Here is a 13,298-nt window from a genome sequence, read left to right on the forward strand (position 1 = left end):
TTCCACAATGTCAAGCTTCAATTGTAAATTGTTCATTTCTATTATGCAATATTATGTTTAACTGTATATAGGGAGAAGGCGGTTATAAGTGTTGCACTTGTGCCCAATCCATTTGTCTTTTTGGACAATAAAAAATGTTTAATAATAATAATAGTAGTATAACTGTAAATAAATTCAGGACCACGTCTTTCAATGGCTACAAGCTGCTTGAAGCATAAAGAAAAACGGCTATGTGTGACTGACTGTTTGAATGATGTTCACTATGGTTGGGTCTCAACCTACCTAATCTCGTGGCTATTTCGTATATCGTAATGATAAAAAAACCAAGGTATATACAAAATATGCTTTATTGACAGATAGTATACATTATACATAATACATTATGACATGCCTTCATTCCTTTGACTTTTTGACCACATCGCGACCTTGACACTGTTTAGTCAAGGCGTGTGCCGCATGTAGCTGTAGCTTCATCACATTCTACAGGCTTGTTGCGGAAGCGGTCAATGTCGATGGAGAGGAGAATGCCAGCGACGATGAAGACGATGGCGGCAATAAGAGTGATCCCCCAGGAAAATCCCAGATAGAAGACGGCGAAATATATCTCGCCTCTGATCCAGTAGACAAACAAACCGCACAAGAGCAAGGCAGCTTTAAAAAGATTTATATATGAATCAGCACACGCTATGTTTAGAAGGCCTTTGTTATATTTATATTTGTATTTGTTTGAGTTTGTAATCATAAGGGTAACCATTGATCGAGGGCGGACACTTTCTACTTATTTCTGTTTTGAATATTCTTATTTAGGAATGATAATATTGATCGACTGTTTTTTGTTCAACGACACTCAGCAATATCCCAGCTATATGACGGCGGTCTGTAAATCATCTAGTCTGGTCAGACAATCCAGTGATTGACAACATACGCATCTATGTCATTGCCTCTTACGACAAGCATAGCTTTGCTTACCCGGAATCCAGACAATAAGTTGTGAATGGTCGAGTAAAATTCTTACATTTGGAAACAATAAGCTCTCTAAACCGGTACAAAGATGTGAATGGTCCAGTTGAATTCTTACATTTGAAAACAGGATCTGTAACTACTCCTACCTGGTATAAAGGCGTGTATGATCGCTGCAATCCGGATTGCCATTTTGTTTACACATGCGACATCACACAGAGTGATGAAAGAAAGTATGACGCCGACCAAACCAAGGATCAAGCCAATCGTCACAACCACTTGCACGGTAATAAACCAGCCTTCATCTGCAAGATAGAGGGAACAATGATACAATAATATGGTGTGGACCTTCCCTAAATAGACCTATGTAAACCAGTCTTAATCTGCAAGATGCAGTGAATAAAGTAAAGTAACATGGTGTGTTCCTTCCCCAATAGACCTATGTAAACCAGTCTCGATCTGCAAGATTTGTCCTGTAAGATACAGTGCATAATGATACATTAATTAACATGGCGTGTACCTTCTCTAATATATAAAACAGCTGTTGATCTGCATAAGTGTATAATGTACTGTAACATGGCGTGTACCTTATATGTATAAAACATTCATGAAGTTCAAGCAACCGCCGTTTCACTGTATCGTGAGTGAGTTGGATTTAACGCCGCCTTTAACAGTATTCCAGTTACATCACGGCGTGTCAGCTTTATGTGGAAGGAAAGCCCGAAGTGATGCAGATCTGAGACGTTTATCACTTTGGTGAAACCCACGATCACGGGTATGGTGCTGACAAACCTAGAAACATAATCGGGGCGAACCGGGATTCGAACTCACAATCATAGGTTTCTGGCGTGCCCAGGGGACTCAACTCTGCACAGCGAATCACGGCGCCTAAGACGACAGGGCCGACCGTGCCCCCGTTTCACTGAATAAGAATTTAACATCGATGCTCCCTATCTGCACTGATATAGAGCATACTGTAAAAAGAGTCATTTGCTTGTTGTTCACATAAGACTGGAATATGCATCCCGATGGTTTGTTTAAAGGTTATAATAAGACGTTAATTGCTTTCTACATCTCAATAAAGGCGTTGTCATCCATAAATGTTACTTGTTATTGTATTAAGGAGCTGTTTATTTAATAGAATCCATCCACATGAAGACAGATATATTTCGTTTCACTTCATCTTTTGGGTTATCTAAATCGTACATTTAGAACACTCCACATTTAAGACATACCTCCTAGTGGATCAGATGGAGTTGAGACACATACGCTCCCGGTGCACCTCTCCCAGAGTCCTTCGTTCTGACCTCCTCTTGCACTCCATAGTGGCGTCCCGAACCCCAGAAGAAGAAGGCCAAATGCAAAGAGAAACAAGAATGCTGACACTTTGACGAAGACCGAAGTCGTACCACAACAACCTGCGTGTATCATCTCGGACGCTTTCTGGGGAATAATTCCAAATCCGACTCAGCTACCCCTTTTAATAGTCACTGAGGTTTCATTGGTTTCCAGATGATGAAAATGCAAATAAAATGGTCACATGGTGCACTACTTTGAGTTATTCAGGTTTACACGTGCTTCGGGTAACAATATTATGATATAGGGTGGTCACGTGCTTTTGTGATATATATATACACACACACCTTGACGGATTTAGGTGGTTGTTGCGCCTGAATATTGATAACATCACGTTCATCGTAGTCACATTAGGAACGAAATATTGTTAATTTAGAGCTTGGCGACTATATCTTTTCATCGAAATCAATTTAAATCAAGATGTGTATGACATGAAGACCCATGAAGAATAATGTATATAGTTTTCTGTTTACACACCACGAATGCGTATATTTCATCAGGCCCTGAGATTGCAAACATAATGTACACTGTTCCATTTACTGGGGTTGAACTAGGGAATGTGTAGAAGAAGTGCTATCAAAATGGACATTGTTATTATTATATTTTACAAATTAGAGTAAATCAATGCAGCAAACAGTCAGGCTGGTTAGGCCCATCGTCAGCAGGGCCCTTGACCCGTCTACACGCAGCCCAGACAGCGACTTCTCACAGGAAGTGATGCCTAGTCGAACCCACAAGAACCTTTCGGAGAATGTGAAGTCTTCCCAACTCTGCACCCTTGTTCCAGCCCTTAATGTAAAAAAACAAACTCTTAATGTAAACATGTTTACATTAAGTGTTGAAGTGACAGATAATTTGTTTTTTACATTAAGGGTTATCACTGTGAGATATTACTTTCCGAACTTTCATGAAGCTTCGCAGATTTAATTGATCGTTACTTTGTCTAGATGTGCAAATGACCACCTTGTTGTTATATTCAGGCTTCGTAAAAGGGTTTATGACCCTCAACTCTTTTAACCGATTTTTATCAAACCTACTGTTTTACAAAGGTTATTTTTCGATACTCTGCAAGGTAACCTCGTTACTATCCCAATACCGTAACGACAGAAAGGAGGAATAAGCCCAAGCAGATCAGACTAATTTGTAGATGATGGTGGGTTGTTAGAATGGTCCATTAACAGAGGTTTAGGCATGAAATAATGGACATTTTGTTGCAGTATTACGGATATGACAGTTAAGCATACACCAGAATCATATGCTATTACAAACGACAGGAATTCCAATGCAATCATGTTTTGTTTTAAAAAAAACCCATAGGTTTCCAAAGTGCCGTGCCGAGTCAAATATAGGCACTTAAAGTTTATATTTAGTCTATGATATGAAGTATATACCTTTTCTATAGCAGTTTAGCATATCCTGCAGTAAGACCATTGTTGATTGAAAAAAGCGAAAAAGAATATAAGGCATACGGCCTGTAGAGTATTTCATGTCATTTAGGAACCGACCATTCGATCTTTCTGGGTAGCTGACATGAGCTCACCACGGAACTTCGACATGTTTTATGAATAAACCGTATTGGATTGTGAATACATTTCGCATGACGGATGACGCACGCCGTACAAAGACGGATGACAATACGTCACATAAGCCTTATGGACACCTTGCATGTATGGATAAATATTAAGCTAACTAGAACTGTCCTATGGGGAATAAATGAAGGCGTGTCGTACAGTGTCCGTAGCTACACCTACATGTAAGTACATGTCTGAAAAATCGATGTAGTAATTTAGAAGTTGTCCAGACAAATTGAAATGACGAAGCAATAAAAACAACACAATTGCAATGTGCCCAACAACATATTGGAGTGGCCACGTGTACAGGGTTTAATTGAAATCAGGCAATTAGTTTGGAAGAAATTGTTCGGAAAGTTATTTTCTGCGGACAGACCGACAGACGGGCTGACACGCTGATTCCATTATACCCCCCTACTTCGTTGCGGGGGTACAATGAACTAATAATCTAATGAAATGATATTTACGAGGGTTTTCAAAAGGAAATCACAAATAGATATTTACTCATTTAGAAGTTTGAGACATGGAAATTACAAAATGGCGACTGTGATACCATCTTGGACTACTGAATGAGGTTATATTACTGTATATTGTGCTGATCTAAACAACTAGTTTCATAACGAGCACTAATAAGTATGGTAAAATAGTCTTAAATTGGGTTAACTATCTAAATTTCGACCAATCAGAGGACTCCATTCCGTTGGTATTGTAATAACATGTGCTTTGTGTGCACAAATATATCTAAATATCATTTTAAACGAAATCGAACAACTAGATTTCGACCAATCAGATATCTCGGTTATATTGCCATGATGGTAAGAAAACCTATTCGGTTGAGACCTGAAATGCGTTGTATCTAAATACCAACTTTGAACGAAATCTGTGAATATCGATTAATCAGATGTGCAGATGCTCTTTCCGTTTCCATGGAAGCAAGGTGGTAACGTAAATAAAGTCATTGTATAGTGTCCCCAGATACACCTTTGTACCAAGATTTAACAAAATCGTCAGTTATGACCCATAAAGAAAACCTGTAAAAAACGACAAGGTTGTCGTTGTTGAGAGGCTGTTGGAATATGAAAGGTGCAGTGCACGTACACAAGTTCCATGGCTCTACTTTTTGTTGTTCCTAAGAAAATGCGCACAGTTGAAGGAAGAATAAATTCTATTACGAATAATTAGTCTTCACTTTATTCAGTGCTTCTAGGCCATGGGCCTTTTTTGTACAAACGAAATACAATTTAGGTGCAAACAGTATAAAATACAACACTTTCCTTTGCAATTTAAATAAAAAGCAGTTTTAACATAATTGCATATTATCAGAGTTGGAGTATTTGTGTTCTTACAGCATTGGCGTAAAACAAGTACATTTCTGTATTCATATTGATAATAGGGTCTTGCGATGACAGTGGTGTATTAAACTTCAGAATATTTGGAAAGATGTAAAAAGTTTGCCTTAGATGTCTATAACATGGTAAAATTAACCAAAAGTGATAATCCTTTTCGATATGGTTTAGGTTACGAACTTTACATTTTCTAAACTACGAGGAATATTGAAATGTCGCCCGCGTTCAATTTCTAAATTGTGAGAACTGAGCCGATAACGAGTCAATGTGGTCCTGAATTTATTTACAGTTATACTACTATTATTATTATTAAACATATTTTATTGTCCAAAAAGACAAAGGGATTGAGCACAAGTGCAACACTTATAACCGCCTTCTCCCTATATACAGTTAAACATAATATTGCATAATAGAAATGAACAGTTTACAATTGAAGCTTGACATTGTGGAAACAGAGTGCGCAATATATACTGAACACCAAAAGTTCCTGTGACATTGAATAAGATTTAATGCAAAGTTAAGTTTTTTACCAAATCTGAAACAATTTCGGTTTGCAAAAGATAAAAGACTCCTGTAAGTGTTCAAATGGTTTAATTTGCCATAATGACTTCAGAAAATGCGTGATTTCATAAAAAAAAACCAAAAAAAACCATGAACATGCCAAAATGTCAATTTACAAATCAATAGCGTGTGTGACAACCTCTGGTTGCGATGCAAGCAACACATCTTCGTCTCATGGAATGGACCAGGCGTCGCACAAAGTCCTGTGGGATATCTGTCCATATCTGCTGGAGCATGTTTCGAAGTTCCTGGAGTGTCTGTGAAACACGTGGTTGACGTCAAAGGCGCCGATCCAACTCATCCCAAAGGTGCTCGATTGGTGAGAGAACAGGGGAGCGAGACGGCCAGGGGATGACATTCACGTTGTTTTGTTGAAGAGAATCCTGAAAACGTCGAGCAATAGGAGGCCGGGCGTTGTCATGTTGAAAGGTAATGCCTGGGCCATGACGAGGCCGAACCGGTAGAACAACAGGGCCGATGATCTCGTCGCGGTAGCGCTGTCCATTGAGATTTCCCTCTACCACTATCAAACGGGTCCTCTGTCTTGCTGTAATCCCACCCCATACAATAACGCTGCCGCCCCCGAAACGAAACTCGTCAGTGAATAGAACTTGTCAACTCTGCATGGCCGTCCAGCGTAGAAGCTGTCTGCACCAGTGTAGACGTGCTAGACGGTGGGTTCCTGTCAAAATGGGACGTCTGGCGGGTCTTCTGGCGACAATCCCTGCACATCTGAATGCATGCTTTTCTGTAGCAGTTGCGTTTTGTGATTTGATTGCATACGTGTACTACAATATCGAAAACCAAACTTTACTTGTTTGAAAAATACACTGAAATATTGGTGTCACAGGAACTTTTGTTGTCGAGTATATGTAGAATTTTTTGTCCTCAAAGATTATCGATAGCTGTCAGAAATGTCTCCCTAAAATCATCATATAAGGTACATTCGAAGAATAAATTGAATGAATTTTCACAAGGAGTTCCGCATTTTCAGGAAATAGTATCAGATAAGTTAACACGTAACAGGTCGGAATTTAGTGTGCAACAACTTTCTCAGTCTAATATGTTTGTAGATCTCTTACCGCAATTATAGTGCATAGGTGGTGATGTAGGCTGCTCAGATGCGACAGCTTTTAAAGAAGATATTGACGATGTAAGGTCTTCGGGCCCACATAACATACAACACAGAGGTACGAACACAAGACGTTTACTTGACAAGGACAATAACGAGACTGGTTACAATCGAAATCGGATCACGTGTCACAGTCTATGATTCCATGTGCAGCCACACACAACTGTTGGGGACCGTTGCGTTCGGACGAAGCTGTCCAACACCGGGAACAACCTCACAACAAACTATCCCTTAATTCTGATGATATATTATTCCATTGGCCATATGTGTCTATAACATAAGACCTTTTAAACGTAGATGTGCGTGCACATGGTACTACAAAATCATGGCGGTTTCTGAGATTTTAATTGACGTTCTGCGACACAGATGGTGGTATAAGTTCAGTTACTTTTGAAGGACATTGCTTATTTATTATTTTATACATAGTTACAAGTTTGTTGACGTTTCTTCTATACGCTAAAGGCTGCCATCCAGTTTCGTGAAACAGGCTGTGACGGGAGGAAAATTTAGTTAATCCTGTTACTGTTCTAGCTGCCTCAAGTGGTAGTAATTCTAATTTATTAGCATTACAGGAAGTGCAACTGTCCCAGACAACTGAGGCATATTCTAAAGTCGGTCTGAGAAAAACTAGATATATTCTAGCCAAGTATGATCTACTTAAAACGATATTTGAGTTTTCTCATCGATGAAACCATTTTTGATGCACTTGAAAGAATATTATTGATAGAATCGTTCCATTTTGTGTCTTGTGATAATGTAACACCAAGGTGCTTGTGACAGTCTACCCTTTCTATACATGTGTTATTGAAAACTATTGATGGTATTTCATCTGGGGTTTTATGCGCGAAGAATATATTATACTTGGTTTTGCTGGGATTGAATTGTACTAACCACGTTTGTGCCCAGTTATGTAGTTTGCATAGATCTTTATTTATGGAGTTTTCAAAATGCTTAATATCTGGAGAGGAACTGCCAATGCGAACAAACGTGTCAAATTTTTCATTTCAAAGCATATATCATCAATATATATAAAAAATAACAAAGGACCAAGAACTGACCCCTGAGGTACACCAGCGTGTTGGATTTGTTCACTGGGGAAACAGCCGTTAACATTTACTTTTTGGCGTCTGTTGGTGCGATAGCTCCGGAACCATTTAAGCTGGTTTTCACTAATACCATGTTGTCTTAATTTGTGTAATAAACCCTTATGCCACACTCGGTCAAATACTTAAGAAATGTCACAGAAAACCATGCAAAAATATTCATGCTGATCTAAGTACTGACATATTTGATGATATATTTCTAATAGTTGAAAAGTAGTTGAATATCCTGGCACAAATACAGATTGGTATTAACACAGCAAGTTATGGTCTATAAGATGATTAAACAACCTCAAAAGTCGTACTGATACATGATAGTAGGGATACAGGTCTATAATTGGAAGGTGAAGATTTGTCCCCTTTCTTATATATAGGAATGACATATGCCAATTTCCAATAGTGTGGAAATTCGTGCTTAAGCAAAGACAAATTGAACAATAAGTACAATGGCGTGGCTATTGAATGGTCAATATGTTTGAATAAGCGATGATTAATGTTATCTGGACCACTAGCCTTGTTTACTGGAAGTGACTTTATCAAATCGATTATTTCGTTATGTTCAACAAGTAGTATAGTCAAAGGGGATTCTGCCGCAACCCCACTGGAGCCAGATTTATATACCTATATACTTCTACTAAAGAGGGAATTTTGTAGGTGTAAATGATGATGCGCACAAACAATCGTCATGAGATTAAGCTAAATTGACTCTAGCTCACCACCACCTGGAGCTACTACAGAGGGAATTTATATGTAAAAAACGACGATGTGACTAAACTAAATTTCTCTATTATTTTTACTCATACGCATTCCATTATTTTGAACAAAGTGATATTCAACATTTTTACTAAGTTATTCGTTCATTTTACTAGGAGACCAGACTAAATACTCTTTTTTGAAATTGGAAAGAAACAATTGATGGCCGTATTTGGTTGGTTTGACATCACTGATATAATATAGACACCTGTGGTAATTCACACCATTTTATAATTTTGTCCCGGAGCAAAGCTTTTTCATTTGTTGGCTTGAATTCTCCATTATTATAGACTTATAAAAGCATTCGTGTAAATGTGATCAAACAATCTATTTTTAATCTCCAACCAGTTCTTTGGTTTTGGCACGGAATAATTGACGCGCTTGTTGTCTCCCCTGTTCTATGAACTTTTTTTCTCGTCTTCACAAATACCACTGGTCTTACGAGAATTGGAGCGAATCTCCTGCTTCATTGCATTGTATTTGGTTAGTTCTGACAACACTAAACGAAACTCATCCTCGGATATCTTACAATCAGCCAGTGCTGTTGAAATATGATCCTCACTGCTGTTCAACTTTGCTTCAGTGTGTATCCGAATATAATCATGTTTTAATGCTTACTTTTGCAACTTACAAGAAATAAATTTCATTGCTATTCCTACCAGTCCAGGGACTCCGGCTGTTACTTCCATACCAAGTACGATAGGCGCAGCGAATATAGTTGATGATAAACCAACACCGGCTACACCGAGTCCCATGCCAGCTGTTACAATAAGCGCAGTGTCAATTCCGTCGAGAGCATTCACAGCTCGATGTTTTATGTCGCTTATTTGATGTAATCGTAATCCATCAACAGTATCCATCTATTCAGATGCCTCATCGAGCACCGAATATAAACCCATAATGTATACTATTATATCATATAATTAGGAGATAAACATACTTTGTTTTCAATGTAGAGCTAGGTTACCTGTAGATTTAACCCTGCTAAATTGAATTTGGAACCGAACGCGCAAACGATAAAAAAACGTGAAAATAGCAAAAAGTATCCAAAAAGTATTGCCAATCAAACTTTGTTTACAAGAATATTTTACATTGAGGGGCGATATGTACGATATTAACCCTTTATGTAAAAAATAATAATTTTACATTAAGGGTTGCGGGTTGTTACTCTTAATGTATTTCACATTTTTACATTAAGGGTTGTAACACAGCCTTCTGCATTACCCAGATTGTCAGAAGGGCTGTCCTGGCAGCAAACCCGGGTACACGACCAATGTCAGTCAAAGGATTGGGAAGCACCAAACCTTATACACCGAGAACAACGGGAAGTAGGACAACTTGTTTCTTGGGGTGCAGGCGTGTCATGACGTAAGCAAGGTCTGCATATTTGCCATGGTCATCCAGAATATTATCAATAATGTTTGTGACAAAATCGACCGAGAATTTGATGATATAAATGATTATTTTATTTATAAAAAAGGACAAGATCAGAGTTTTTGGCTTGGATACGTCTACGGCTTATATGGAGCTATTACAAAGAAGTTTGTTATAATTATCATTTTCCATGATGCTCTCCATATATTCTCCTCTTGATGTGCCTCTTGACAAAAAGCCACAAGCAGAAGGAAACTCTTAAGTTCAGCAAGGCGGGTAGTTTTAACATCATTCCCGGAAACAATGGTACAAATAAGTCTTGCGAGACAGTAAGGGATATTATGTTTTGTATGATACGAGTGACATGATCCAAAATCCAAATATTGGTGCGTATCAGTATCTTTATAAAAGATATCAGTTTGTACAAATCTCCGAAATATTAAAATGATTCTTACATCGAGAAAGGTTAAACTGGACTCGCTTCATTAGTTTATTTCATATCCTTTAGATATTCCTATTTTTGCATAGTTTGATGCTTGTACTGTGTCAACCACATCAACTACATTATCTTTCATTATCTATGAATAGGAATCTTTTTGACATGCCAAATTTATTCATCTTTGTCCCTTGCAAGCTCCAACGCTCATACAGATTGGTCATAATTCTTTCAAGGTAAAAAATCCCAGTGAATTTGCACCAAGTAAAAATCGATTCGAAATTAAATAATTAATAATGTTGAATGTAAGTACTAGTTGCGTCTAATATTCATATTTCCCTTTGTTGTAGAGTCTCTATCTTAAAAGTGAAAAGCCATCAGTGTCAACACCAGTTCTATCCACGGTGAAAGTGTCTCCTTATTGCAGAGTGAATACCCTGGTGGTAGAAGAACGTGATGACCAACCCGACTGAAGATTGTAATGTTCATTAAAACTATCGCATCTCTAAAGTTATGTCTGTTTGTCGTTTCTGCTTAATGAGTACATATCTACTGTATATAAGACACGACATGACCTAGATTTCCACAGTTCAACACTGAACTGCTCACGGAACTTGAGGTTACTTACGCCAGCGCATTCAAATAAAGACAATACGACATGTGACTGCGCAAAGTGAACTTTTTTGTATCTGCTCCTGTAAAACGCCGCACTCCACAATAATGTGACGGCGGCCTGTACATATTCGAGTCTGGACAATCCAGTGATTAATATTGTGTGAGTACGATGTCAAACCAAGAACCAAGTCAATGAACCTGCCAACCCGATCAATTAAAACGACCGGCATAGGTTGCTGTTGAGCAATTTAAACCCGGCATCCCCACGTGGTTCGACAGAAGGAAATTCGTCTCAATAATGTTGCAAAATTTCGTAATATAATATGCGATTTGTTACTAATTGCCAAAGGAAAAACGTCAAAAGTTCACCTTTAATAGCTGTTTACTTTTAAGTAGATTTTATATTTCAAGCAGAGGAAGCCATTCAAGATATCCATGACCCATTTCGAACCGTTTACGTACACCTCATTTTGGGGGAATCATGCACAGGAGAAACTTCGAGAACATTCGACATACGCACCATAGAACACAAGAGTTCAGAATCCAAACAAGATACCAATTTGCGGTATCAGATCAAACCCAAAATATCCCAATCACGAGATTGAGTGCATAGTGACGACCGTTCTCTGATCTAAATGTAGCATCAAAACAATATGATCTTACCTTACAAATGCGTTTATGTATTTACGAATGCGATCACTGCTGGGGAAAGCCTTAATTTTGAAATGAGTAAGAAAGTAGTTTTACCATCCCAATCAATTACCGAACACCACCAATTCAGAGCTAATTAACCGTGAGCTAATAAGAACTGCTGTAAAACGTTGCATTTATTAATAATGTCAACTCCTAGATTTGTGCTTTGTCAGAGGGATCCCATGCTCATCATTTTCAAAATGCAGAGAACTTCTACGAAAGGGGGTCGTTTATGATTGTCCTCACACATTAAGCTAGCGCGACGTTATATAACTGAAATACTGTTCACAGCGGCATCCAACTAAATGCACTCACTCACCCGGTTTACCTATCAGAACTGGTTATTACATCCACTTGTATGCTTATGAATTAGGAGATAAATATTTCGTTTTGTAAGATTTGCGTGATGTTATGCTGAATGGATGTACGGAAATTTCATTTGAACACGACGCCGTAAATCGATATTTAGAAGGAACTAATTTACTGAGCGCATGACACAACAAGACTGTCGTTAGTAATACGTCTCCTCGTGCTCACCTTCGAAAAGATGCATGATAGAGGGTGCCGCAAAACCGATCAATGGTTTCGAGGTACTCCAATAATGATGGTCCATTTTACGAAAGGGGTGGTAACATGTTCAAGCCCATTTCTCAGAAAATAAACAAACAACAGGAAATATCACAAATTCAATTCTTTATCACAGTTCCTCATCTTACTTGTAATTTGTAGTTATGCGTATCTATAAAATACAAATAATCAAAATTAGAAAAGACGTACATACTGTTTGGCCCCTGTACAAGATAGTGTCAACTCGCCTGAAACTGAGGTGGTGACAAGAGACGTCAAACATGTGCGAAATCTCAGACGTGCAGCTTAGCTGGGATGGAAAAAGTTGTTTACTGTTACAGTGGAATAACATATGTGAGAGAGACCGTGGGAATTATCAGAAGAATTAACCTGGAAATTATTCACGGGAGTAGTGGACAGTGGCAGGATATTTGTATCTTAGACAGGTACCAAATTACGTTCGTTAGCGAACTGCTGCTGTCCCTTAAAAATGTTCGAATTATGTCGTTTTTGAGCCGAGCTCGAGTCAATGGAATACGACTTCAACGATTCATCGGTTTTGTGGCCGGTAATTTTGCAAAACTCTCGATTTTCAATACCTGCGTTTGACAGCAAAGTGACGGCAGTTTGCAGTGTGAAATTCCCGGTCTTGGATAATGTTTATGCTGCGCTCAAATGGCGGTTCCTTGATATGCCTGTGTATGGCAACACGCAACCCAACAAAACTCGATTTTGAGTAAAGGTCTCCCTCAGCATTTCTGACGTCGGCATAAAAGAACCTCAGTCTCTCATTCAGTTGAAAAGCAGGAAGCTCTTCGAACGTGGGTTCAAAAC

General features: G+C 38.4%; 1 protein-coding gene across 1 annotated transcript; it reads right to left on the minus strand.

Moving 5' to 3' along the window:
* Window positions 1-436: 436 nt before the first annotated feature.
* LOC139444276 (uncharacterized) lies at window positions 437-2,391 on the minus strand. Its single transcript, XM_071225202.1, has 3 exons — window positions 2,196-2,391; window positions 1,110-1,265; window positions 437-651 (listed from the first exon to the last, which is right to left on the minus strand). The coding sequence occupies exons 1-3, from the start codon at window positions 2,389-2,391 to the stop codon at window positions 437-439; spliced, it is 567 nt and encodes a 188-aa protein (XP_071081303.1).
* Between the last annotated feature and the right edge of the window lie 10,907 nt (window positions 2,392-13,298).

This window comes from Haliotis cracherodii, unplaced genomic scaffold, assembly GCF_022045235.1.
Source record: "Haliotis cracherodii isolate W230 unplaced genomic scaffold, xgHalCrac1.p SCAF_5, whole genome shotgun sequence".
In the NCBI taxonomy this organism is placed as follows: Eukaryota; Metazoa; Mollusca; class Gastropoda; order Lepetellida; family Haliotidae; genus Haliotis; species Haliotis cracherodii.

Coding starts and splice junctions, on each gene's coding strand:
- LOC139444276 (XM_071225202.1), bottom strand. CDS start 2,391: ATGATACACGCAGGTTGTTGTGGTACGACTTCGGTCTTCGTCAAAGTG. Junction 1,266..2,195: donor TCCATCTGATCCACTAGGAG/GTATGTCTTAAA, acceptor TCTATCTTGCAG/ATGAAGGCTGGTTTATTACC. Junction 652..1,109: donor CATACACGCCTTTATACCAG/GTAGGAGTAGTT, acceptor ATCTTTTTAAAG/CTGCCTTGCTCTTGTGCGGT.